Source organism: Rhamphochromis longiceps, linkage group LG3, assembly GCF_057381845.1.
Source record: "Rhamphochromis longiceps isolate RC_006_pf linkage group LG3, R_longiceps_female_GT1.1, whole genome shotgun sequence".
NCBI classification, from domain to species: Eukaryota; Metazoa; Chordata; class Actinopteri; order Cichliformes; family Cichlidae; genus Rhamphochromis; species Rhamphochromis longiceps.
In genome coordinates, this window is record NC_140559.1 from 11204660 (window position 1) to 11232320 (window position 27661).

General features: G+C 42.8%; 1 protein-coding gene across 1 annotated transcript in view; it reads left to right on the forward strand.

The window, feature by feature from the left end:
• The first annotated feature begins 5317 nt into the window (after positions 1–5317).
• The window catches only part of LOC146672900 (protein NLRC3-like), a 45863-nt gene continuing 23519 nt past the window's right edge, over positions 5318–27661 (forward strand). Inside the window, exons 1-2 of the mRNA XM_085401456.1 lie at positions 5318–5424; positions 11519–11762. Coding sequence (XP_085257582.1) covers positions 11525–11762 — 238 coding nt within the window. The 5' untranslated portion in view covers positions 5318–5424; positions 11519–11524. The remainder of the gene's footprint in view (positions 5425–11518; positions 11763–27661) is intronic.

Genomic DNA, 27661 nt, shown 5'->3' on the forward strand with positions numbered 1-27661 from the left:
CCCACCCTCATGCTCTCATGTGCACTTACTCCACACTCAACCGACGTGGAGACAGACATAAAGAGACGCTGTATACACGATCATACTCCCCAAGCGTACTCTACCAACCGGGTCTAGGTACCCTTGCCCCTGGAGGGGGGAACTGCACCCAGACCCAGGTGGTGTTACCCTTTTCCCTGCGGTGGGGAGAGGCAGACCGCCCCGACTCAGCAGCAGCAGGGAGGCCCCACACTCCAGACCGCAGTCGGACGGCCAACTCCTCCTAGCCCCCCCCGCTCCAGCAGGTCACAGAGAATGGGGGTGAGCGAAGACTCCAAACCTCCCTCCACCCGCTCATTGTAGTGTTGATGCATGTGTGTTCTAAGGTGCATTTAAAACTAGAGATGGCACGATACCACTTTTTTATGTCCGATACCGATACCGATATCATAAATTTGGATATCTGCCGATACCGATATGAATCCGATATAGTGTTTTTTAATCAACAAAACTGTTTTTTAAAATATCTTGCTGCATTTTGCAAGTCTGCAAGTTCATACTCAAGTTTAAAACAACAACTACACTAAAGCTATTCTGTTATACCTGTATACAAAAAAAATATTTCATAGTTCAGCAATACTGATCAATCTAATAAACTTAGACCTACACCATCCTCCCTATTCTGGTATTTTAAAGAGTACTTAGCGTAAATATTAAGCAACCTAACTAATAGGGTTCCAACTCCCAGCAACAACAAAAATAAATAAATAAAAAATAGGGAACCACCCCTCACACTCCACCTCATGATGCTTAATCGACGTAATCAACCTTAATTTGATGCAGTGTGGAAAAAAATGCACAGAAATCAATTATTTTTCAAGAAATATTAAATAGATTCAACATCTTTCTTCAACAAAATTGCAGACTGCACAGATGGTACCTTCCCAAAGGAAAAAGTACTATAGCTTACTAGGGTATATACAGTATATATATATTAGACTTAATAGTTACTATATACAGTAATTGACTTCTATTCCTTTTACATCAAATTAAAACTTTGGGTGTCAGATAATTATTTATTAAAAGCTAGACATTTTAAATGAGAATAAGAAAGAAAAGTATGTCTTTGTGCCCCTTTTCCCAGTTAATGCCCTATCGGCCCCCCTGGCTAAACTTTGCTAGATCCGCCCCTGCACAGTTACCAGCCGTCAGCTACGTAGAAAAAGATCCTGGTGTAGAAAGTAATATTAAATACATTCTAACAACAGCTTATCAAGCTTAAACGTGCTGCTGTTGTTCAGCCGCTGGTTTCCTCTTTCTGGTGCAAAGTGGGGCAAAAGCAAACCAGAGAGACGGACTCGCGACAGAAAAGCCGATCAGCTGATCGTTAAGCAGTTTCATGATTGAAGTAGCAGCCGGAGAGCGAGAGGCAGTCGCTCGTTAAGCTTAATGTGGGAATGCTTTACAAACATTCAGAGATGGACTTACACACTTGCTTTACTTCTCTCGGGGATAACTTTGTCGGAGATGAAATGCCGGGTTGCTAGCGAAGCTCCACATGCTATCCAGACCACCGACAGGTCCCGCATGCCACAGCTGCTCTATCACGTGATGCATACTGCTCCGACGTGCTAACGTTCTGAGGTGAGTTACGGCGTGTTGCAAGTTTTGCGAGGTGCTTTCGTGATATTTAATGGATCGGATTACATTTTTTATTTTTCTCCGATATCCGATCCAGTCATTTAGGTCAGTATCGGACCGATACCGATACGTAATATCGGATCGGTCCATCTCTATTTAAAACCCAGGAGGGCATGGAGCTACCTGCCAGAGAGCAGCAGGTAAGCGCATAGTGCCTCCTGCTAGCCCTCAATGTCTACGTGTATTTAAAATTGAGAGGTGGGCAACGATGCCAGGGGTGAGGCGTACACCCTGATGGTAACTAGGACTCCGTGTATCGTGCCCACCCCCAAGATCCTATATGTATGTGTAATGAGGGTGTGAGTAATGTGAATGTCTAAGTTGTGGGATAAAATTGGTACTTTTAAAACTGTGCAGATGCTTAAACTGTGCTCGAACCGGTGCTTAACCCTTTAAAGCCGGTAGGAGCGGTCACGCTCCATTTTGCATAACTATTTTTAAATCCCTTTAGAACCAGAAACACGTAAGCTAGTGCAAAAAAATTTTTTTGCATATGAAATCAGAGGAGTTGTACTTACTTACTTAAATGTAAGGCCTTTTTTAATTATAAGCCTTACAAGCCTATACTGGTGTTTTTAAAAGTCATGTTTGACTTCATGTTTTTCTGAATAGTTTCTGGGATGCTTAGAACTCAAATTGCACTGCTTTAAATAGTTTATTTTGATGCACCTGCTGTTTTCTTTGCAAATTTGCATTATAATATTTATTTTCATTTTTTACGCAGTATATAAAGATTGGTGTGCCTCAAAAATAAAATTATGAAGACACTCAAAAGAAAATTTCCTGTTGTTGTAAACTATTTTTTGCAACTTTTTTGTATTTAAAGTTTTGAGGGATAAACCTCTTAAATTTCTCTAAGTAGAAATATATGTAATAAAAAACAAAAACGATTTTCAATTTTTTTGTTGTTTATTGGACTTTTTTGAAATTTATGTAATTACTATGGACTTAATGCATACATATTATTAAAATATGGGCTATAACAGTTGTATAGCAACTTGAAATGCTCCCACAAATGGCACAAATGGCACAAAAAAATTGAAAATCGTTTTTGGTTTTTTTTTACATGTTTTTGTTGCTGCAAGTGGTTTTTATGCAAGTTTTGCAAAGCTATATGTGGAAGGAAACCGTGACCGAGGACAGGCTGATGGCATAAGATGTAAGTACAACTCCTCTGGTTTCATATGCAAAAAAAAATTATTGCACTAGCTTACGTGTTTCTGGTTCTACAGGGATTTAAAAATAGTTATGCAAAACGGAGCGTGCCTGTTCCAACCAGCTTTAAAGGGTTAAAAAAGTATTTGTACTTCATTGCTTCTCTGCTCCCCTCCTTGAATTGCTACCTTATCGTGGTGGAAGGTTTTGTGTGTCCCAGGGATCCCAGGGACTATATTGCATGGAGGCTTTTGCCCCCTGGTAGGGTCTCCCATGGCAGATTGGTCCTGGGTAAGGGACCAGACAAAGAGCGATTCAGAAGACCCTTGTGAGGATATCACAGAGGTAACAGTTTACCCTGTCTGGGCCATGGGGCCCGCCCGGGCAAAGCCCAAAATGGGGACATGGGCCCAACCTCCTGCAGGCCCACCACCCGCCAGAAGCGCCGTAGGGGTCGGGTGCATTGTGGGCAGGAGCAGAGGCCCTGGCGGACTGATCCCCGGCTACCAAGACTGGCAATTGGGACATGGAATGTCACCTCTCTGGCGGGCAAGGAGCCTGAGTCAATGCGTGAGGTTAAGAGGTACCGGCTAGATATAGTCAGGCGCACCTCAACGCATGGCTTGGGCTCTGGACCCAGTCTCCTGGAGAGGGGCTGGACTCTGTCTGAGTTGCCCCTGGTGAGAGGCGGCGGGCTGGTGTGGGTATCTTGGTATCGCCTCGGCTTGCTGCCTGTACGTTGGGGTTCTTCTCGGTGGATGAGAGGGTTTGTTCCCTGCGCCTTCAGGTAACAGGGAATGAGTCCTGATTGTCATCTGTGCTTACGCGCCGAGGGGCAGTTCAGAGTACCCAGCACCAGATGGGGTGCTGGAAGGTTGCTTCGCCTTGAGACTCTGTCGTCCTACTGGGAAACTTCACACCTCTGGTGTGCAGCTACCCTTAACAGTTTTGAGTGTGTCTAGAGGACTGTAGGATGATAACGACCGTGTCGGCAATGCACACACATAATCCTGAATCAGAGGAACAGTATTGGAAACTGATAAAAACATCAACTCAACTTATTAAACGTTAATATTTACCAGTTACCATCACTCATGTGTGGTTTTATTGATGTCTGTGGTTCTCAGTCACCCAGGTCATGGTGATCTCAGGAGCTTGGAAGGAAAAGACTGAACGTCATTAATTTTTGTCCGAGAAGCTTCTTCATTTCTGAGAACATTTGGTGGAGAGTCCCAGATTTTTAAGGCCTGTTGGGAGTGTCCCTAAGAGGGTTGTGGAGCCACTATTGATCCTCTGCCTAATCACACGGGCCCAGGGGTGAAAACGGGTGTGTCATTGTCAGCAGAGCTTTCTAATATTTATATTTTATCCTGGCACAGTTGGTGTGGAGCACTCAAAATCTCATTGTATTTGTAAATGACGATAAAAAGCTATTTTACTCTATTCTTTTCTTTCTCAGATATTTAAGGACACACTGCACACCATTTTGAGACATGCCAAGTTTTCAGCTAATCACCTTTTTGCACCAACAAGTTGACTTCTTTCAGTTTGAGCAAGCCACGTAGTCTGAAAGGAGCCTGAGGAGTGATACTTGACTGTCACTCATGCAGGGGTTAAAGCTGAGAAGCCTGGAGCTGTAACTGAACATTCCTCTGCTCATTCAGGTTTTGCAGAAACTCCCAGGATAGATAAAGAAGAATGGAAATATGTTTTAAACTATGGACAAAGTAACCCTGACACCTTTGAAAAGTCCGAATTAAAATGTGTTTAATTCAGTTTTGAAGTTAAACTCTTGGTTTGTTTTAGTCTTTTTACAGATCTGTTAAATAACATGTTGTTGTTGCTTCACAAAGAGCAGGGGCGCTGCCAACTGAAACTGTGTTGCAGGCGGTTTCTAGTATTTCTAGTCTGACAATTTCCTTGGAAGACTGAAAGCAGGAAACACAACCACATCAATCATCATCAAACAAAGCAGCTTTATTTCACCAGTGATTAAAGATGAAAAAGCGAGATAATGCAGATTTTAATGAGCAGATCAGGACCAACCTGTTCAGACCTGTGTTCATATACAACTGTCATGTTTTATATCTTTATCATTTCTGTCTGAGGCCCTGACCTCATTTTTCTTTCTTTGGTATGTTGTGCTGATTCTTTCATTATTTATCCAATAAGTATTTTTATACACATGATGGTGGGGTTTTCTTTTTGGCTTTGCTTCACCACATTTATACAAACACTAACTCAGTGGTGGTGCAGTACTTGTACCACAACAGATCCCAAGTGCTGGATTTTGGATGTCTTCTTCCAGTGTTTGTTCACAAGTGTTTTATAAAACAGTTTTAAGTGTGTAAGTGACACTGTCCCTCCCTTTAACTGGAAACACAAACAGATCAAACCAGTTTGTTCCAAGAAGTCAACATTCAGGTTTTAGAGACTGAGGTGGAGCCAGCTGTGCTCGACAGGAAGTTCTGAGACTTATTGTGTCAGTGTTTGCTGGTGAGGTGATCCAGCTCAGGTGAAGTGAAGTCTTCAGCTCCACTCTGTGAACTCTTGGATCTGTGAGGAGAACCTGGACTCAGCGTCACTGCTGTAAGTGTCTCTGATCATTCAGCTTTCAATTGTCTAGGAAAGTGTTTCTGTTCAACAGGCAGCAAACATTTTCTCCTTGTTACTGCTCACTGACATCTCAGACTGCTCACGCTTTATCAGAACCACTGCAGCTCTCAGACATCACATTCTAAAAACACATATAAGACAAATGCATCATAAGATTTGTGTTTGTGGAGAATTTGTCCTGATCTTTACACCTTCACCTCACCTTCTTTACACCTTGAAGGTTTTACAGAGGACTTTGTACATATTTGTAATATACTATAATGTACTTCTATTCACACAGAGCAATTCTTTCTAACCTCTCAGAGCACTTTGATCACAGTCCACATTCATACAATACAGCACTTTATCCTGAACACTTTGAGCACTCATCTCGCTCACATCAGCAGCCAGTTTAGACTCACCAGTTAACCGAAATCCACACAGCTTCTCCCTCTGGTACAGTGTGTGATATATTACACCTCCGTTTCTCTACAGGGCACTGTGAGGCCATTAATCACTGCTGCTGATGTTTGCTGCCTGTCTCTATCAGAAGTGTTTAGATGATGGTTCAAAAACAGAATAAAAATTGAGACGTCATGTAGAGTTGAAATTGTATATGACATGATCTTTTAATGAGTGACTTATGTATACAGTGGGGCAAAAAAGTATTTAGTCAGCCACCGATTGTGCAAGTTCCCCCACTTAAAATGATGACAGAGGTCAGTAATTTGCACCAGAGGTACACTTCAACTGTGAGAGACAGAATGTGAAAAAAAAATCCATGAATCCACATGGTAGGATTTGTAAAGAATTTATTCGTAAATCAGGGTGGAAAATAAGTATTTGGTCAATAACAAAAATACAACTCAATACTTTGCAACATAACCTTTGTTGGCAATAACAGAGGTCAAACGTTTACTATAGGTCTTTACCAGGTTTGCACACACAGTAGCTGGTATTTTGGCCCATTCCTCCATGCAGATCTTCTCGAGAGCAGTGATGTTTTGGGGCTGTCGCCGAGCAACACGGACTTTCAACTCCCGCCACAGATTTTCTATGGGGTTGAGGTCTGGAGACTGGCTAGGCCACTCCAGGACTTTCAAATGCTTCTTACGGAGCCACTCCTTTGTTGCCCGGGCGGTGTGTTTTGGATCATTGTCATGTTGGAAGACCCAGCCTCGTTTCATCTTCAAAGTTCTCACTGATGGAAGGAGGTTTTGGCTCAAAATCTCACGATACATGGCCCCATTCATTCTGTCCTTAACACGGATCAGTCGTCCTGTCCCCTTGGCAGAAAAACAGCCCCATAGCATGATGTTTCCACCCCCATGCTTCACAGTAGGTATGGTGTTCTTGGGATGCAACTCAGTATTCTTCTTCCTCCAAACACGACGAGTTGAGTTTATACCAAAAAGTTCTACTTTGGTTTCATCTGACCACATGACATTCTCCCAATCCTCTGCTGTATCATCCATGTGCTCTCTGGCAAACTTCAGACGGGCCTGGACATGCACTGGCTTCAGCAGCGGAACACGTCTGGCACTGTGGGATTTGATTCCCTGCCGTTGTAGTGTGTTACTGATGGTGACCTTTGTTACTTTGGTCCCAGCTCTCTGCAGGTCATTCACCAGGTCCCCCCGTGTGGTTCTGGGATCTTTGCTCACCGTTCTCATGATCATTTTGACCCCACGGGATGAGATCTTGCGTGGAGCCCCAGATCGAGGGAGATTATCAGTGGTCTTGTATGTCTTCCATTTTCTGATGATTGCTCCCACAGTTGATTTTTTCACACCAAGCTGCTTGCCTATTGTAGATTCACTCTTCCCAGTCTGGTGCAGGTCTACAATACTTTTCTTGGTGTCCTTCGAAAGCTCTTTGGTCTTGGCCATGGCGGAGTTTGGAATCTGACTGTTTGAGGCTGTGGACAGGTGTCTTTTATACAGATGATGAGTTCAAACAGGTGCCATTCATACAGGTAACGAGTGGGGGACAGAAAAGCTTCTTACAGAAGACGTTACAGGTCTGTGAGAGCCAGAGATTTTCCTTGTTTGAGGTGACCAAATACTTATTTTCCACCCTGATTTACGAATAAATTCTTTACAAATCCTACCATGTGAATTCATGGATTTTTTTTTCACATTCTGTCTCTCACAGTTGAAGTGTACCTCTGGTGCAAATTACTGACATCTGTCATCATTTTAAGTGGGGGAACTTGCACAATCGGTGGCTGACTAAATACTTTTTTGCCCCACTGTATATATATAAAACACCCAGCACGCCCCTGCGGGCGGTTTATCCTTCAAGCTCGGGTCCTCTACCAGAGGCCTGGGAGCTTGAGGGTCCTGCGCAGTATCTTAGCTGTTCCCAGGACTGCGCTCTTCTGGACAGAGATCTCCGATGTTGTTCCCGGGATCTGCTGGAGCCACTCGCCTAGCTTGGGAGTCACCGCACCTAGTGCTCCGATTACCACGGGGACCACCGTTACCTTCACCCTCCACATCCTCTCGAGCTCTTCTCTGAGCCCTTGGTATTTCTCCAGCTTCTCGTGTTCCTTCTTCCTGATGTTGCTGTCATTCGGAACCGCTACATCGATCACTACGGCCATCTTCTTCTGTTTGTCTACCACCACTATGTCCGGTTGGTTAGCCACCACCATTTTGTCCGTCTGTATCTGGAAGTCCCACAGGATCTTAGCTCGGTCATTCTCCACCACCCTTGGGGGCATCTCCCATTTTGACCTCGGGACTTCCAGGTTATACTCGGCACAGATGTTCCTGTACACTATGCCGGCCACTTGGTTATGGCGTTCCATGTATGCCTTGCCTGCTAGCATCTTGCACCCTGCTGTTATGTGCTGGATTGTCTCTGGGGCATCTTTACACAGCCTGCACCTGGGGTCTTGCCTGGTGTGATAGACCCCAGCCTCTATGGATCTTGTGCTCAGAGCTTGTTCTTGTGCTGCCATGATTAGTGCCTCTGTGCTGTCTTTCAGTCCAGCTTTGTCCAGCCACTGGTAGGATTTCTGGATATCAGCCACCTCCTCTATCTGCCGGTGGTACATACCGTGCAGGGGCCTGTCCTTCCATGATGGTTCCTCGTCTCCCTCCTCTTTCTTGGGTTTCTGCTGCCTGAGGTATTCACTGAGCACTCGGTCAGTTGGGGCCATCTTCCTAATGTATTCTTGGATGTTCGTTGTCTCATCCTGGACTGTGGTGCTGACACTCACCAGTCCCCGGCCCCCTTCCTTCCGCTTAGCGTACAGCCTCAGGGTGCTGGATTTGGGGTGAAACCCTCCATGCATGGTAAGGAGCTTTCTTGTCTTTATGTCAGTGGCTTCTATCTCCTCCTTTGGCCAGCCTATTACCCCAGCAGGGTACCTGATCACGGGCAGGGCGTACGTGTTGATGGCCCGGATCTTGTTCTTACCATTCAGCTGACTCCTCAGGACTTGCCTGACCCTCTGCAGGTACTTGGTGGTTGCAGCTTTTCTAGCGGCCTCTTCATGGTTCCCATTCGCCTGTGGGATCCCCAAGTACTTGTAACTGTCCTCTATGTCTGCAATGTTGCCTTCTGGTAGTTCAATCCCCTCAGTTCTGACTACCTTCCCTCTCTTTGTTACCATCCGATAGCGGCTGGATAGCGTAGTGGTTAGACTACACGCCTTTGGAACAGAGGATCGCAAGTTCGATTCCTGCCTGGGGCGTCTGTATCCAGTAAGGGTCCTAAGGCTAGACCCCCTATGCTAAGCAAGCCTACCGCAGACATGAGCGAGACAGATAAATATGAAGGCATGCCGGCTCGGACGTCGCCCGGATCAACAAGGTCCGCGTCAGGTGTTGAGGAACCAGGGCACCCTGACGAAAAGTGGGCTACTGGAACAAGAAGGCATCGGTGGGCAAGAGACGAAAACAGGGCGTTGTTGGAATGCTACTATGCAAGTAACCCCGGCGGAAGGGGCTACATGAATAGGATGAGGGACCTATGGATTCTTCGATACCCAACATCCACAATGACGGCGAAACAACTAGTAGCTCAGTGTTCCAACATTCGAAAGAAGGGACTGCTCTCACAGCTAGAGATTGACGAGGTACAACACAAATGCTACGGCAAGGAGGAGTCAGGACGCCAGGTCAGGGGGGAGATATCATCACCCCCACCCGAGATTGGGTACATAGCCCCAAGTGCGATAGGAGAAGGATCGTTGAGTGCGAGAGGAACTGACCTGAAAAATAGGATCATGGCCAAGCTTGAAACCTGGATCCCGCGTAGCCGGTTACCAAGATTACGTGAAGTACCCTCAGAAGGTCTGCTAGATGATGTTAATGCAGCACTACGGGCAATACCTACAACCACGATTACCGACACTAACAAGCTGATCTACAATACGGCAACAGTGATCAGTGAGATGCTTGGCTACAAGTTGAACAGCCACAAGGGGCAGTACCCTCCATGGAGAAGGAGGCTAGAGGGCAAGATCAAAGTAGCACGGAGGGAGGTTAGCCAACTAACGGAGTTGCAGAAAGGTGCGACAAATAAGGTGCCTAAGAAATACAGCAAGCTGTCCATACCTGAGGCCTTGGAAACTGCCAAGCAAAGACTCACAGCCTTGGCCAGCCGCTTGAGGAGGTACACCAGAGAGATAGAAGGCAGGAGAATAAACCAGCTGTTCTCCACAGAACCAGCAAAGGTGTACTCTCAGTGGCAAGGGAACAATAAGAGAACAGCACCACCAAGGCTGGAGACGGAGCAATACTGGAAGAGCATATGGGAGAAGGATGCAACCCATAACGGCAATGCTCAGTGGCTAGAGGATCTGAGGGCTGACCACAGCGACCTCCCTGAACAGGGTCCAGTAACCATCACAGTGGCAGATATCCAAGAAAGGGTCTCCAGTATGAAGAGTTGGACAGCACCAGGGCCCGACATGGTTCACGCCTACTGGCTGAAGAAGCTGACTGCACTCCACGAGCGTCTGGCAGCACAAATGAACCAGCTGCTAGTTAACGAGAGACACCCGGAATGGCTAACTGAAGGCCGGACGGTCCTGATCCCCAAGGACCCCAAGAAGGGACCGGTCCCCTCCAACTACCGACCAATAACCTGCCTCAGTACTACATGGAAGCTCCTGTCAGGCATCATATCGGCTAAGATGAACAGGCACATGGGTCAATACATGAGCGGGACACAGAAAGGAATTGGCAAGAATACCAGAGGCGCAAAACACCAGCTACTGGTAGACAGAACAATCAGCCGAGACTGCAAGACCAGACTGACCAACCTGTGCACTGCCTGGATTGATTACAAGAAGGCCTATGACTCAATGCCCCACAGCTGGATACTGGAATGCCTAGAATTGTACAAGATCAATGGGACCCTAAGAGCCTTCATCAGGAACTCAATGGGGATGTGGCGTACAACACTAGAGGCCAACTCCAAGCCCATAGCACAAGTCACCATCAAGTGCGGGATCTACCAAGGAGATGCTCTGTCCCCACTGCTGTTCTGCATAGGCCTGAACCCCCTCAGTGAGATATATATATATATATATATATATATATATATATATATATATATATATGTATATATTGTGCTATTCGTAGTTAGCGTATTGTCTGTCTTGTCTTATAGTTGGTTTAAAATGGAGCACTGTAACAAAAAAATAATTTCCCCCAGGGATCAATAAAGTATTCTGATTCTGATTCTGATTCTGATCTACAAGCATAAACTTTACAATCGTGTAAAGTTATTGTTGTGCTGAGGACTCATGCGGGCATGCTACTCCATACACAAATACGAAGCAACCTGTCAGCACGTAAAACTATTTTATGATAACAACAAAAACAAATAGAGGGCCATTTTTTTATAATAGCTTTTTTTGTGTGATTGTTTCCAGGGTCCTGACAGAGACCATTGTATCTTCCTGCTGTGTTAAAATATGATGGTGAACTGAGGATTAAAAACAGAGGGTCATAAATCACATATCAGAAACAGACCAGGGTGTAATGTGTGAAAACTGTTGATGAGTCACATGGGACACACTGTTCCATGTTGGCCTTTGCATTGAAAATGTCCTCTCCTGTTTTTATAGAGAAAGATGGAGACGTCTGTAGATGAACAGCTGCTGGATATTTTGGAGGAGTTGGGTCAGGAGAAGCTGAAAGCCTTCCACAGGTGTCTTCAGGATCCTCAGGTACTTGGTGGTTTTCCAGCCATCAAACAGTCCCAACTGGAGACAGCAGATGAACTGGAGACAGTGGATTTGATCATGGAGACATATACTGATGATGTGATGAAGGTCACCAACTTGATTTTAAAGAAGATAAGAGAAACAGGTACCACAACATCTGCAACAGTAATAAAATACAGCAGTGCCAGTCTTTATAAAACCTTTTTCTTTCTTACTTTTGTTCCACACTATTGATGCCTCCTATTTGAAATTCGTAGGAATAACAGTGGTTACAGTTGAGTAACATTACACGGAAATTGATGTAACTGGACCCAAATACTCGGAGTAATAATGTGTAAATAAAGAGATGTCCACGAGGTAAAAGCAGTTAGTAAGAGTATCGTAATACTTGGGTAACAATATGATAACCTGTGTGAAATAGGGAAATAATGTCTGTGAGTTTGTATCTTTACATGTTTATACAGTTTTACTTGGAATAATCTCATTACAATAATAAGGTGCTACTGGCTGATGTTTTAGCATGTTTGTATATTGTTACCATATAATACATAATGCAATAATACAGAATGTAACTGTTGTGCTTAAAATTTTTGATTATTACATAGAAACACACATGGTAGTTTCTCTGTAATAAGCAGGATTGATGCAAAATCCAAATTGCCTGTTTCCAGTCAATAACATATAATTAACTATTAAAGCAAACAAGACAGTGGAAAGTACCAAAAAGGGTGACCAAAAAACAAGGGGGGGGGGACAACCCACCCCTCCCTCCCCACACCATTCCCTTATCCCAGAGTGCTATCAGCTTGTTTTGGTGAAGATCACATAAACTCTCTTTTGTTCATAATTTCCAGATACTCAATGAGTGGCCTCCAAATCTGATCGAAGTCGTCCAGTTTGTCATTTATAATAGGCAGATCCTTTCCAGATTAAGAGTATCTGTCAGTCCTGAAATCAAGGTTTTCAGAGAGGGCACTTCCTATCCCTTCCATAGCAGGAAAATCAGTCTCTTTGCAAACATTAGGCCATAGGACAGGAGGGAAGTCTGTGCACGCTTAAGTTTTTTAGATTGTTCCGACAGTCCAATAAGAATCAAAATGGGGTCTAATTGCACATCAAAAAGTTTGGAAAAAAAGTAAAACACAGAAACCCCAAAACATTGTAACTTGGTACACATTACAACACTTTTAAGCAGATCAGCTTCTGCACATTGACATTTATCAGAAATTGGTGACGTTTCAGGAAATATCTCATGTAATCTTGTCTTTGAGTAGTGCAATTTGTGAATAATTTTAAACTGAATTAACCTTTGTTGCGCGTTGATAGAGCAGGAATTAACATAATGTAGCCCTTTAGCCCAGATATCATTCTGAATTTCCGAGCCTCTTACCTTTTCCCAAGCTGATTTTATTTTACCCGTATCCTTCTGTCACAGTGACTGTAATATCTCATATATAAAACCAACAGCATGCTTTTCTTTTATACAATCCACCAGGCATTGATCAAGCTTACCTGCAGTTGCAGACTCAAATTTTTGGAGTTGGGACCTTGCATAACTCATTATTTGAAGGTATCTAAAGAAATCAGAGGCTAATAAGTTGTACTTCTCCTTAAGCTGTTGAAATGAAGTGAAGAACCCCTGGAAATACAGGTGTACCACATTTTGCAACCACATTTCCTTTCGGCAATCAAATGTCCCATCTAAAATGGAGGGTGTAAATGCAGGATTAGCTGTAATAGGTGTCAAAATAGGTGTCAGAACGGTTTGCAGCCGAGTGTGAAGCAGCGGGAATGAGGATCAGCACCTCCAAATCTGAGGCCGTGGTTCTCAGCCGTAAAAGGGTGGAGTGCCCACTCCGGGTCGGGGATGAGTTCCTGCCCCAAGTGGAGGAGTTCAAGTATCTCGGGGTCTTGTTTGCGAGTGATGGGAGAAGGGAGTCGGAGATCGACAGACGGATTGGGGCTGCAGCTGCAGTAATGCGGACACTGCACCGGTCCGTCGTGGTGAAGAGGGAGCTGAGTGTAAAAGCGAAGCTCTCAATTTACCGGTCGATCTACGTCCCTACCCTCACCTATGGCCACGAGCTGTGGGTAGTGACCGAAAGAACGAGATCGCGGATACAAGCGGCAGAAATGAGCTTCCTCCGAAGGGTGGCTGGCCTCTCCCTTAGAGATAGGGTGAGAAGTTCGGCCATCCGGGAGGGGCTCAGAGTAGAGCAGCTGCTGCTCCACATCGAAAGGGGGGGTGGCGGGGGAGCACAGCTTTTTCATTCAGTTTTGTTTTGTCTGATCATTGGCCATATCACCTGCACGGAACAGCTGGCTCGTAAAACACTTCATGATCTGCTTCTGCTTAAAGTCCAGTTCACCATTAACTTTTTATAATTATTTGAACAGCTGAGGTGGTTCGGGCATCTGACAAGGATGCCCCCTGGGCGCCTCCTGGGTGAGGTGTTCCAGGCATGTCCCACCGGGAGGAGGCCCTGGGGCAGACCCAGGACACGCTGGAGAGATTATATCTCTCGGCTGGCCTGGGAACGCCTTGGTATTCCCCCGGATAAGCTGGAGGAGGTGGCTGGGGAGAGGGAGGTCTGGGCCTCTTTGCTTAGGCTGCTGCCCCCGCGACCCGGCCTCGGATAAAGCGGATGAAGATGGATGGATGGATGGAGGTGTCAAAATGGGAATGCTCTGAGACTATACTCTTTCACCATCTGTCTCCAAATTGAATTGTATTGTGAATAACTGGATGGCAGTTTTAGTATGTCTTTTTAAAACAAATAGGAGACAATGCGATTGCACCACGAGAGTAAGGCATACAGTCTTCTCCCTCCATTTCCAGCCAAACTGCCATTATAACTGTATCATCTAGCCAATAGGCTACATATTGCTGATCCTCAGGTTTCCGGTTGAGTGAACGCTGGCGCGGCTTCCTGGTATCTTTTTATATTCTATTCATATATTATTCATATTTGTTATTTATTATTATTTATTCATATATTCTTTGATACATCTTACTGGTGATCTAGCGAATTTTGCAAGTGCCTGAGTATTTTGGGTGTAGTCCATCTGCCTGTTTGTTTGGCCGTTTTCTCCCTTGGATCCGTACACCTGACTGTTTGGCTTATCTGACTGTCCGTGATGTGGCCTAGCAGGATCTGTGTCTTGCTCGTATGGGTCTGGATTTTTATGTCATTGGTCTACCGACCTAGTGCTGGACTTTACCAATACTCAGCTGACGAGCTTCTCCGTCTCCGCTTTCACCTGGCTTCTCCACCGCCGCTTCATCTCCACACAGATTTCGCCTTCCTCCCTCGCCGAAAGTATATTCACCGGGGCTCTCGTCGGAATTTCCACCATGACGACTCTAAGCCAATACAGACCCTCTGGTCCACTCCTCGTCGTCCTCCACTAAACTTCGACAGGGCTGTTGATCACAGTGTTTTAGCCAGCCTGCCCAGGTCGACTAACACCTCTGTCCAGTCTGACAGCACCGACGTCAATTTTGGCCTCCTTAACATCCGCTCGCTTACGAGCAAGGGTCATCTAATTCTGGATCTACTCACAGATCATAAGTTTGACTTTCTCTGTTTGACCGAGACGTGGCAACAGCCCAATGACTTTTCGTCGCTCAACAACTCCACCCCCCCGGGGTTTGTTTACACCTGCGAACCTCGTAAGTCCGGCCGTGGTGGAGGTCTCACGGTAATCTATCGCGAGAACTGGAAAGTCACACTGTTGTCTGTACATGTCTACAGTTCCTTTGAATCCATTGTTTGTCAACTCTCAGGACCTGTTCCAACTGTCATGGCTGTTATTTACCGCCCCCCAAAGTCTAATTCTGTCTTCATAAGTTACTTTGTTGATCTGCCGACTCACATAGCTACTGTTTCCCCTAATATAAAACTCCTGTCGAAACCCGCTGTAAAGTCCGAACTGGCTGACGAACGTAGCTCCAAAATCGTTTGTCTGTCATACCGAGTGTATGATCGTGCTGTATGCACAGAAATAGAAAGCAGTACAAAATGAATAATAACATTTTTGCTGAGATGACTGGGAGCTCTCGTCGGTGCAGACATCTTATGGCGCAACTGGAAGTCAAGGAAGACTTTTTGTCAGCCTGGCTACAGTGCTGAAGAGAAACCTGGGGTTGTTCTTATTTACTTCAATCAGTGATGAATAGTAAGATGTTCTGGCTTTGCGGAGGGCTTTCTTATAAATCAGCAAACTATTTCTCCAGGCTAAATGATGATCCTCTAGATTTGTGACACGCCATTTCCTCTCCAGATTACGAGTCATCTGCTTTAGGCTACGTGTTTGAGAATTATACCACGGAGTCAGGTACTTCTGATTTGAGGCCTTAGTTTTCACTGGAGCTACAGTATCCAGAGTCGTACGTAGTGAGGAGGTGAAATTATTAACAAGATAATCGACCTCTGTTGGGGTAGCGTTCAGATAGCTGCTCTGCTCTGTGTTGGTACAGGGCATTGAAGGTGATAACAGTGGGTGGATTATATTCTTAAACTTAGTTACAGCGCTTTCAGAAAGACATCTACTTTGACAAAGTCTACTCTTCACCGCTGTGTAATCAATTATTGTAAATGTAAATGTTATCAGGAAATGATCAGACAGGAGAGGGTTTTCAGGAAACACTGTTAAATGTTCAGTTTCTATGCCATATGTTAAAACAAGATCTAGAGTGTGATTAAAGTGGTGGGTGGGTTCTTTTACATTTTGAGAGAAACCAATTGAGTCTAATAACAGATTAAATGCCATGTTGAGGCTGTCATTTTTAGCATCTACATGGATGTTAAAATCACCCACAATAATTATTTTATCTGAGCTCAGAACTAAATTAGATATAAAGTCTGAGAAATCAGACAGAAACTCTGTGTAAGGCCCAGGTGGACGAGATATGATAACTAGAAAAATTTGCATTTCCTGCGAAAATGCAGTGTGGATGCTTTAAAGCTGAAGCTGTATGCAAAAACTAGCTGAAAAAGCTGAAAAGTTGCAGAAATTGTAAAAACTTTGCAGAAGGAACTGAGGAACTTTGCTAAAATGTAATAACTTAGCATAACTGCAATATCTTAGAGGAAACATAAAACTTGGCAGAAATATAATAGCATAGCAGAACTTAGCAGAAATATTGTAACTTACCAGAAGCATGATAACTTCTCAAAAATACAAGAATTTAGGAGAAATAGTATAAGATAACAGAAAGAATATATTTAGCCAAAAATACTTAAACATTATGGAAACATTATGATTTAGAAAAATAGTACAACATAGCAGAAATACTGTGATTTACCAGAGACACTGTGATGAACTATGAATATTGTAATTTTAAATTAATACTATGTTTTAGCACAAATGATATAAAATGGCAGAAATACTATAATTTAGCAGAAAAACTATATTAGGCACAAATCCTATAAAAAGCAGAAATACTATGATTAAGCATAAATACTACATTTAGTAGAAATACTATGTTTTAGCACAAATCCTATAAAAAGCAGAAATACTGTACTATGATTTGGTAGAAAAACTATAATTAATCAGAAATACTATATTTAGCACAAATCTTATAAAATAGCAGAAATAGTATGATTTAGCACAATAGTAATAAGTTAAACAGAAAAATGGGAAAAACAAAATGGACAGCTGAAAAAATGCTGAACATGCTGAGGGTCCCTCAAATATACTTGTTAAATGAAAAAAATCAGCAAAAAAATCTATAACAGCCGCACAATCACAAATATGGACACATATGGAAACACACATGCACAGAGAGAGACACACACAAGATCCAATTCAGTCAACCAGTCTAAATATATTGAATTTGAATCTTACAATGAGATCATCCCATTAAAAGGTTTTCTCTCTCTCGCTCTCTCTCTCTCTCTCTCTCTGTGTCACACACACACACACACACACACACACACACACACACACACACACACACACACACACACACACAGAAAGAGAGAGAAGCAAGTTTCTAGCTCAGTCAAAGGCACATTTGAGCTACTCACCCCCTCCCTCCTGTGCTGAATCAAAGAGCGAGCGAACGAATCACTCACTCACCCCCTCCCTCCTGGCTCACAGCTTCTTCTTCTTCTTGATTGGCAACCAATATTAAGGCGCATTACCGCCCCCTGGCTCACAGCTCAGTGGACATTTAGATGAGAAAATATATATTTAACACATTTAAGGAAAATACTAATAAAATACAAATAAACAAAATAAATGTTTATTAAGCAATTTTGATAGGAAATTGCTTAATTTTAGAAATGTTTTTGCTCTTTGTTGCTCTATAAAATAGTTGTTGTTTTTTTAAATCACTCATCTTAGCAGTAGGATTTACATAAAGAGAAACAAATTAAGTTTGAGTGAAAATGTAAATTTTTTTGCACTCTCTGGTCAACTGACTCAGTGAATCAAATGATCCCAAAACCCGATTCACTTTGGTGAGTGACTCATTAAAACTCGATTCAGTAAAAAGAATCAAATTTACCATCACTACTTGTTACTTCTCAGATTGATTATTGTAATTCACTTCTTTTTGGTCTTACTCAAAAATCCATTCACAAGCTCCAACACCTCCAGAATTCTGCTGCCGGTATTATCACCAGGACCCCCTCTACCCACCACATCACTCCTGTCCTTTTTTTTTTTTTTTTTTTTAACTGTCAGTATAAAGTTTTTCTTTTTCTTTTTTTATTTTAATAAAATGCTGAACAGAACATTACATTCTATTATTTTTAACACAGGTATGGTTGCTTTTCTTACCCTAATAAATGAAATCATCATTATATATGGAAAAAGGAAGACTGATGTTAAAAAAACAAAGAGAAGAATGAGTACATGTTCAATTGCTTTCAGCTTTCTGTATTTTATTTATTTTATTTTATTTTTTTATTTTTGCCTGTCCCATTTGGTTCTTTAGCCGTCAGAATTGCTGTCTGAAGACCAACAGGGATACCCAGTGGATTTACTTTGCCAAATGGATCATCATGGCCTTGCCGTATTAGTCCATTTGATCGACCTTTGTTGTTATTATTTATTTTATTTTATTTTCAGATGTTACAGACGGGACAAACATGACTGGGGGATAGGAAAGGGAGAAAGAAAGATGAAGGAAAAGAAAAACAGAAGGGAAGAGGGACAGTGAGAAAGGGCACTTAAAAAGATAAAGAAAAAAAAATCTCCTGGATCACCTGTTGAGAGAAAAACAGAAAACAAGCAAAAAAACATACCAAACACCATCGCATTAATCTAGCTAAGCGTAAACAGCAGTAAATACTAAATATTGAATGTTGTTGTGCAGCACCCAGGACAGACAGCGCACAACGTGCTTTGAAGTAGCAGCAAGGAAAGGTGTAGTTTATGTCTATGAACACGGTCTGCTAGAGGGTGTAGAGGGCCATAGCCCCGTCCTCCAGGGCATGCAGCAAGCATGGAGGAGATCCAGGCTCCAGATATCCAGAGGCCCCAGAGTGCTAGAGCCCAAAGAGGACCACTGGAGGGGCATCCGTGCAACCCTCCTGGGAAGAGCTGAGGAGATCCCCAGACGAGGGGTCGCCCAGTAGCCACCGAGCAGAAGCTAGAGGGGGCTGCACTGGCGTGCCTGCTGACTCTGCTGGCTGCCTCTGCCTCAATAAAATTGAGGCAGAGGCAGCCAGAAGGGCACAGAGGGGGGTAGCCTCCTCTGCACCCTGGTGACATACCCCTACTCAAAGGCCCTGCATGTGTGGGTGGTTGTGGTGGAGCGGGAAGAGGGAGGCAGCTGGAGATGGGGAGGGAAGGAAGGGAGAGGCAGGTGACCCCTCCCTGGGGCCAGCTCCCCCGCTGACCCCAGTAGGCACTCCCATACTCCGCGACCCGCCAGGGAAAGGGGGCCCAGGCCCATCCAGACCAGGGGACCAGCACAGCAGCGCCCCCCGGCCCCACAGAGCCCGGGACAGTCCACCCAACCCCACCACAGAGAAAACTGCACCCACCCCCCCATCCACTCATCTTCCAGATTACATGAGACAATAGACGCCCAGGCTGAGATCTTCCTCCACCTCTCCTGTATCTCCCCCTCCTGCAGAGAGTTCCTGAGGAGAGGAAAGCTCCTGCAAGGTGTGACAATCTCCCCCACCAGTTGAAGAGCCCCCCAGGTGGCTCGACACACCGGCGGCACCCTGCGCCAGGGATGGGCCCCCATGCACCCACCCGCCCACAACCCCGGCAACACACAAACCAGGATCCGAGGCCCGGCCAGGGCCCCAGCCCAGAGACGGAGCGCCCCCAGAACCTCACGCCCATCCCGGACCCACCCAGGGGCAAACAGGCTACCAGGTCAGTAACCCACGTCCGTCAGCACAGACCCTCGCCTAGCCCCGCTGCACGCAGCCACGAGGAAATAGTCAGAAAAGAGCCCCCAACCGGACATGACCGCTACCCCGGGTTGAGCCCCCCAAGGAAGATGCCTCCAGGGAACCCCCCGACGCCCTAAGCCTGTCCCTACCCCCACACCAATCACAACATTGAAGGCGGGACCAAACTATGACCCCCCCCCCCCCCCCCACCCCCACTAGGTGATGGAGCTGATCAAAGGAGCCCAGAGCAATTGATCTGATGTGGTGGCCGAGGCTGTATCAAGACTAATGTAATCTAATAGATAATTTCTATATTGGTTAGAATTAAGATTATTTTTATTTTTCCAGTTCATGAGGACTGTTTTCTTGGCTATGCATAGGGCAGTGAAAACCATATGGGCTATATTGTTTTCTGTAGTGACATTATCTAAGCTGCCCAACAAACACACTAAGGGGGAAGTTGGAATGTTACATTTCAGACACTTTGATAAGTCTTCACATATCTCGCGCCAAAACTTTTGCACTGGTGGACAGAACCAAAGAGCGTGGATGTAATTGTCTGGTGTATTGCCTTGACAGTGTGAGCAGTTGTTGGAGGATGTAAAGCCCATCTTGAACATCCGATGACCTGTATAGTGCACTCTATGTAGTATTTTGTATTGTATTAATTGCAGACTGGGATTTTTAATCAATTTAAAAGTTTTTAAGCATACCTGAGACCAGAAGTTTTGGTCTAAGCTGACTGATAAATCTGCTTCCCACTTTGCAGTAGGAAGGGATATTGATTCATCTAATTTAGAAAGTGTTCTGTATATTTTAGATAGTAATTTGGGGGATTTAAGAGTAAGGAAATGTGCCGCACTTAGTGGTGTTTGTAATTCAACTTGACTGAGGTTAAATTTCTTTTTTACTATGGATTTAATTTGTTGATATTCTAAAAATCTTGTCTTGTTGATCCCATATTGTTCAACTAGTCTGTCAAATGGGATAAATTCTGTTCCCTCTAATATATGTTCTAAGTATTTAATTCCTTTACAACTCCATTCTTGGAAATTAATCATATTATTGTTTTGTAATACAGTACGTCAGGGTTATTCCAGATAGGTTTACGTTTTCATGGGATTAATGAAGACTCCGTTATTTTTACAAACTCCCACCATGCTGTCAGAGAGAAGCTGATGTTGATACTTTTAAAGCATTCATGTCTTTTGATGTTTGAGCTAATAAATGGTAGGTCTGAAATCTCTAGATCCTTGCATAGTGCCTGTTCAACATCTAGCCAGGGCTCATCTAGGAAGGTATGTTTTGACCATTCTGAGATGAACTGAAGCCTGTTGGCTAAGAAGTATTGGTGAAAATTAGGCAGATCTAATCCTCCTCTATCCTTGGTTCTTTGTAGCGTTTTTAAGATGATGCGCGGGGGTTTATTTTTCCAAAGGAATTTGGATATATATGAATCCAGAGATCTGAACCAATCTTGTGATGGTTTGTTAGGGATCATCAAAAATAAGTAATTTATTTTTGGCAAGATCATCATTTTTATAGTGGCGACCCTTCCCATGAGTGATATGGGTAAAGATTTCCATCTAGTCAGATCGCCTTCTACTTTCTTTAGAAGTGGGATGTGGTTTAATTTAGTTAAGTCTGAAAGCTTAGGAGAGACATTAATACCTAAATATTTAATATTTCCGGATTGCAGTGGGGCAGAGGAAGAATTATGGAAGGAGCAGTTAATGGGGAGAACTGTAGATTTTGGCCAGTTAATTGAATAATCTGAAACTCTTGAAAACCAGTTTATTAGAGTAATTACCTCAGAGAGGTTGGTTTGTGTGTTTTGCAGAAAAAGCAACACATCATCCGCATAGAGACTGATTTTATGTTCTATGTTCTTACATTTTATGCCCTTAATTGTTGTAGCCTGTCTAAATGCTGCTGCTAGAGGTTCGATAAAAATTGCAAAAAGTGAAGGGGAGAGTGGGCATCCCTGTCTGGTGCCCCTCAGGAGACAGAAGCTGGAGGATGTCTGGTCATTTGTTCTGATACGAGCTGTTGGGGAATTGTAAAATATTCTTATCCAGTTTATAAAAGAGTTTCCAAAACCAAATTTGTGTAAAGTTGCAAATAAAAATTTCCAGTTAACTCTGTCAAATGCTTTTTCTGCATCTAGGGATAATATTATGGTTTCCATGTTCTTATTGTATGAGTAGTCTATTAAATTAAGTAATCTACGAGTGTTTGTTGAGGAGTGCCGACCTTTTATGAAACCAGTTTGGTCAGGATGAATTAAGAGGGGGGTTATTTTCTCTAATCTCGTTGAGAGAGCTTTGCAGATTATTTTAAGGTCTACATTTAAAAGAGAAATTGGACGATAGCTTGAGGGAAATAAAGGGTCTTTGCCTGGTTTTAGCAGGAGACTAATGTTGGCAGAGTTCATATTTGGTGGTAGTCTGCCATTTTCCTCGATTTCCTGCAACATGCTGTGGAATACTGGTGCCAGAATTGTCCAGAATTCTTTGTAGAATTCTGCAGGGAAGCCGTCTGGACCTGGAGCCTTATTATTGGGCATACTTATCAGGGCTTCCTGGAATTCACTTGGCGTCAGTGGCGAATCCAGTTCAGTTGCTTGACTGTCTAGTAATTTTGGAAGAGTTACGTTGTCAAGTAACAGATCAATTTCATTTTTAGATGGGGTTATTTGTGGTGAAGATAAAGTTTCATAGAAATCCCTAAAAATGTTGTTTATTCTTCCAGGGTCATATATTGTGTTCCCCGATAAATCTTTAGCAGCACATATAGTTGTTTTTTCTTTCTTTATTTTTAACTGGTTAGCTAGATATCGACCTGATTTGTTACGGTGTTCAAAATTCTGCAAACGAAGTCTTTGTACTAGGAATTGTGTTTTTTTATTAATAATTTTATCTAATTCTAGTTTTGTTTTGCATATTTTGTTCATTCTTTCTTGATCTTGGTGGGACGCGTAGGCTTCTTCTAAAGATTTGATGTTTTTTTTCTAATTCCTGAATATTTTTGTTTTCTTCTTTCTTTTTGTGTGATGAGAAAGAAATTATTTTACCTCTCATCACAGCTTTTCCTGCTTCCCATAGAACAGAAGCAGATATTCCGGGAGTGTCATTAAAGTCTAAATATGAAGTCCATTCCTTTTTAAAATATTTAATAAAGTCTTCATCTTTGAGTGGCGATGTATTGAATCTCCAGTTTTTACTTGGTGTAGCGTTCTTCTTATGTATTAGTGTTACAGATACAGGAGCATGATCGCTGACAGCTATAGGGTGAATCTCAGTGTCTGAAATGTCACTCAGCAGTGAGCTGCTGACCAAAGAATAATCCAGACGAGAGCAGGAGTGATGAACATGTGAGAAGAAAGAATATTCCTTACTGGTGGGGTGAAGGGAGCGCCATGCATCGCAAAGGCCATAGTCACTTATATACTGTTTGATTATATTTGTGGACTGCCAGTTACGCTGAGTTCCTGTTGTGTTGAGCCTATCCATTTCTTGATCACTCCTGTCCTGCAGCAGCTTCATTGGCTCCCGGTCAAATACCATATCAATTTCAAAATACTCTTGTACATATTGAAGGCTATTCATCATCTCGCTCCATATCCCTCTGATCTGGTTCAGATCACCGCCCCATCTCATTGTCTCAGATCTACTTCTTCCCTTTCACTCTCCGTCCCCTCCCACCGTCTTGCCACCATGCAGGGCTTTCAGCTGCTCTGCTCCTCAACTCTGGAATTCCCGACCTCCTGATTTAAGAAATATCTTTTGCTTCTCTCTCTTTAAGTCCCAACTCAAAACTCACTTGTTCAAAATAGCTCATCCCACATTACCTCTCCACTCTGCTATTTTAAATTTGTTTTATGTTTTATGCTTTTATGATTGTGTAAACTGTTTGCTTTTATGTTGCTTTTATTATTCTACCTTGTACAGTGTCCTTGAGTGTTCTGAAAGGTGCTTTCAAATAAAATGTATTATTATCATTATTATTATTATTATTATTATTATTATTATTATTATTATTATTATTATTATTATTATTATCATTATTATTATTATTATTGCATATTAGCTGTGAAGTAGTAGTTTTTAAAGTCTGGTAATGCTATGCCACTATACATTTTCTCTTTACAAAGGGGTGCCTTTTTTATCCTGTGGCTCTTGTAATTCCAGATAAAAGGGAGAAGTCCAATTTCTGAAAGAATGTAGCTTTCACATACACAGGGATATTTTGAAAAAGATATAGGAGATGGGGGAGGCAGATAATTTCAATAGCATTCACCCTGCCTATCAAGGAAAGTGCGAGTGAATTCCAAAATTCAACCTCATTTTTAAATGTATCCAAAGTTCTCACAAAATTAGCTTCATATAATGACTTGTGTGACTTAGTAACCTCGATCCCCAAATGTGACAATTTTTCTGAAGTTATTTTAAAGTGAAGTCGATTGAATAATTAAGATTACCACATTTAATTGGCATCAATTTGCTCTTATTAAATTCAGTTCTTTTGAATTCTTTTGGTGGCAGAAACAGACTGGCCTCAGAGTGGTCAAAGCTCAAAAAATAATCTTTATTTTACATTTCCGGAAATGGAGACCGAGCACACGCAGACACAAGCTCAGGTCTGAATGCAGTAGCACCCAGCATGGTTATATTTCTGCAGCACATCACACACACACTCAGTTAGTTCCTCTTTCTTTTTTGTGTCTGATTTCCTGTGCAGCTCTGCACTAAACTTCCCATCTCTAAAGTCTGTTGCCAGGGCAACCTGTCACCCTCTGACCTAGTTTTTGTCTCGTCTGAGCTTGGTTTCTAAAGGCCTCTCTTATTAAAATACATAAAACAATATAATCAGAAAATAAGCACTAAAAATATATATTTATTTCGTAACATACCCCCTTTTTAACTAATTGTATTAGCTAACATAATTAACTGACTGCCTCAATAACTACTGTGAACTAAAAAAAAAGATATAATTAGCTTTTTCTGGTAAAAGGTCCTACATTACTTTTGTCACTCTTTGGAAACAGCCTCTATAGAGTTAACCCGTTTCCGCTTCCAAAACTTTACTCCTGGTTTCTTCACCCCCTTTAATGGGTAGCACATATAGAATAGAATAGAATAGAATGCTTTATTGTCACTATACGGTTGTACAATGAGTTACAGAGCATCTCCTCCTCAGTGCAAACATGCTGGGGGGGGGGGGGGGCACAGTTCTGCAGTGCTATATACATATGGACAGTGTTAACACAGGGAAAAAATACATCAAAATCCTCAGGGTGCTTAGCAGAGCTCTTTTGGCACAAATCTTCAGCCCAATTAACAGTTTTTCCACACACATTCACAATTCTTTCAATGGCATTTTAGCACAATTCACTCTCTCATTTAACAGATCTTCTCACACACACGCTACACCCTTCTCTATTAGACTTTCAAAACAATATACACTTTTGATCATTCATCCAAAAACAATTTTACACTTCATTTATACATTCACACATTTATAAAGACACCAAATGCCAAGATACATTATTTCCATTTCCATTACTCAGTATTCAACATTTCCATTACTCAACATCACATCGTCTTCCCTGGTACCAGCGTTCCTACCTTTTCGACTACTTTAAAAGCCTCTAAGGCCCAGGTCCGCCCATCTTGCTGGTCAAACAACGCCATCATCAATAGCGGTCAAATTTCTAGGCCCTATTTAAAAGCGCTCCCCGCAGCTTGACCAGAAGCTCCACTTAACCAGCGTTTCAGTATCCTACTGGTGCCTGAAGCTTTACTTAAAGCTTTACCGGTCACCCGCGTTGAAATGGTCACACCCAAGCCCCACTTTGTCGTTCAATCGGTGCAACAAAAGTGGTACTTGACCACTGATTATTAACGACCGACCTCAGTGGTCACGGGAATCACCCGGGTTCTCCTGTTGCCGCAGGTCTCTAACGCGCGTCTGCAGTGAAGTGTGGGAACCAACCCCGAACCTTTTGCACCCCTGGAGTTCAACTCCAGTCTTAGATTAATTTAAATAACTTTAGAAGCACCACTGTGGACTCTAACCGCCAGTTTATTTATCTGATACTCGGGTCCCACCCCCTTTCCTTGTCTAAGATAACACAATTGACACACATAACACATCAACTTTAAAATTCACCCCAGCATTAACAACAATAAGTTTTCATCAAATATTCCCTAGACTTTACTTTTTATTTATCACATATTACCGAAAATCACCATGGACATGTCATACTTAACAGATTTTATAATTTACTTTCATTTCACCACTACTGAGCCAATTTAACGGTAAGGATCATTAACTTGGTGACCAGATAATTTAGAATTCATCCAATCTGCACAATTTGCTTTTTTTTTTTTTTTTGAACAGGCTCTGCCTACCTTTAAATCTTTTTAGACAGGTCTCCTGTTCGCCTCAATTCTGATCGCACCTTAAGCCAAATTTGTCCTCTCAGCCGTAAAAGAATATGGGTCAAGGCACCAATTATTAAATTTTGGTTCTTTTGATTCTTTTAGCGAGAGAGAAAGACTTCCAACTCACAGTGGTGAAGCTCAGAAAATCTTTTTTATTGTACATTTCTGGAAACAGAGAACTGTAGACACGAGCACACACCCACAGTTCTAAAAGCATTGCAAGCTAAAATACGTATATATAGTTCTGGTATAGGTCACACACAGACACACACAGTTTCGATCAAAACAACTCCTTCTGGTCTGACTAATGTGTGTGTTACTTAGTTCTGCTTTTTCTGTCTGGTTTCCTGTATTTTACTAATATGACTCTGCAGCTCTGCACCAAACTTCCTGTTTCTTAAGTTCCCCTTACTGAAGCCTCTGTTGCTAGGTGACCTATCACCCTCTGACCTTCTTTCTCACATCTGGGTCTGGATTTATAAAGGCCTTTATTATTAATATACACAAAACAATCTAATCAGAAAATAAGAACTAAGAATATATATTTATGTCGTAACCCTATCTAATAAAAAGACGTCTATAAAGGAGTGTGTTATGGATCCCAGTGTGTGTTACGACCCCCTCTGCTAGGTGACAGGTGGGGAGAAACATACACAAGCCCTCTCACAAAATCAGAGTAAATAAGGGGTTTTATTGCAAATGTTAAACTGAAAACCATCTGTGCTGTTCAACAGACCACCGGGCAAACAATTAATACACAAAAAAAAGAAAAGGCACGAATAAAAGCTAAGGATTAACTAAGGAGAGCCAGCAATCACAAGTCTCTGATAAAAGATAAAAGATTACTTGTTCTTATCGATTAATAATGCAGAATTATCATATAGAAATAAAAGAAAACTGAAGTTGTGCCATTGGAACATGTTGCCTGGCTGAAGCACTAAAGGACTCGGCGAGAGACATCTGTCTCGCCCTAGCAGCACCTGTCCCTCTCCGCTCCTCCCTTCAGTTTTTCCTCAATATATGCTCGTCATATTCTGTGATATGATTTACAATGAGATCTTTGATGAGGTTAGTGGTGTTGCCACAACACCTCACTGTCTTGCCGCATGTATCACAAACCGCGTCTTGGCTGCCACTTCGAGCCTTTACTTGAACTGAGCCTGTGGTCATCCACTTTCTCAATATGTTCCTAACTGTGGAAACAGACGGCTTAAATCTCTGAGACAGCTTTCTGT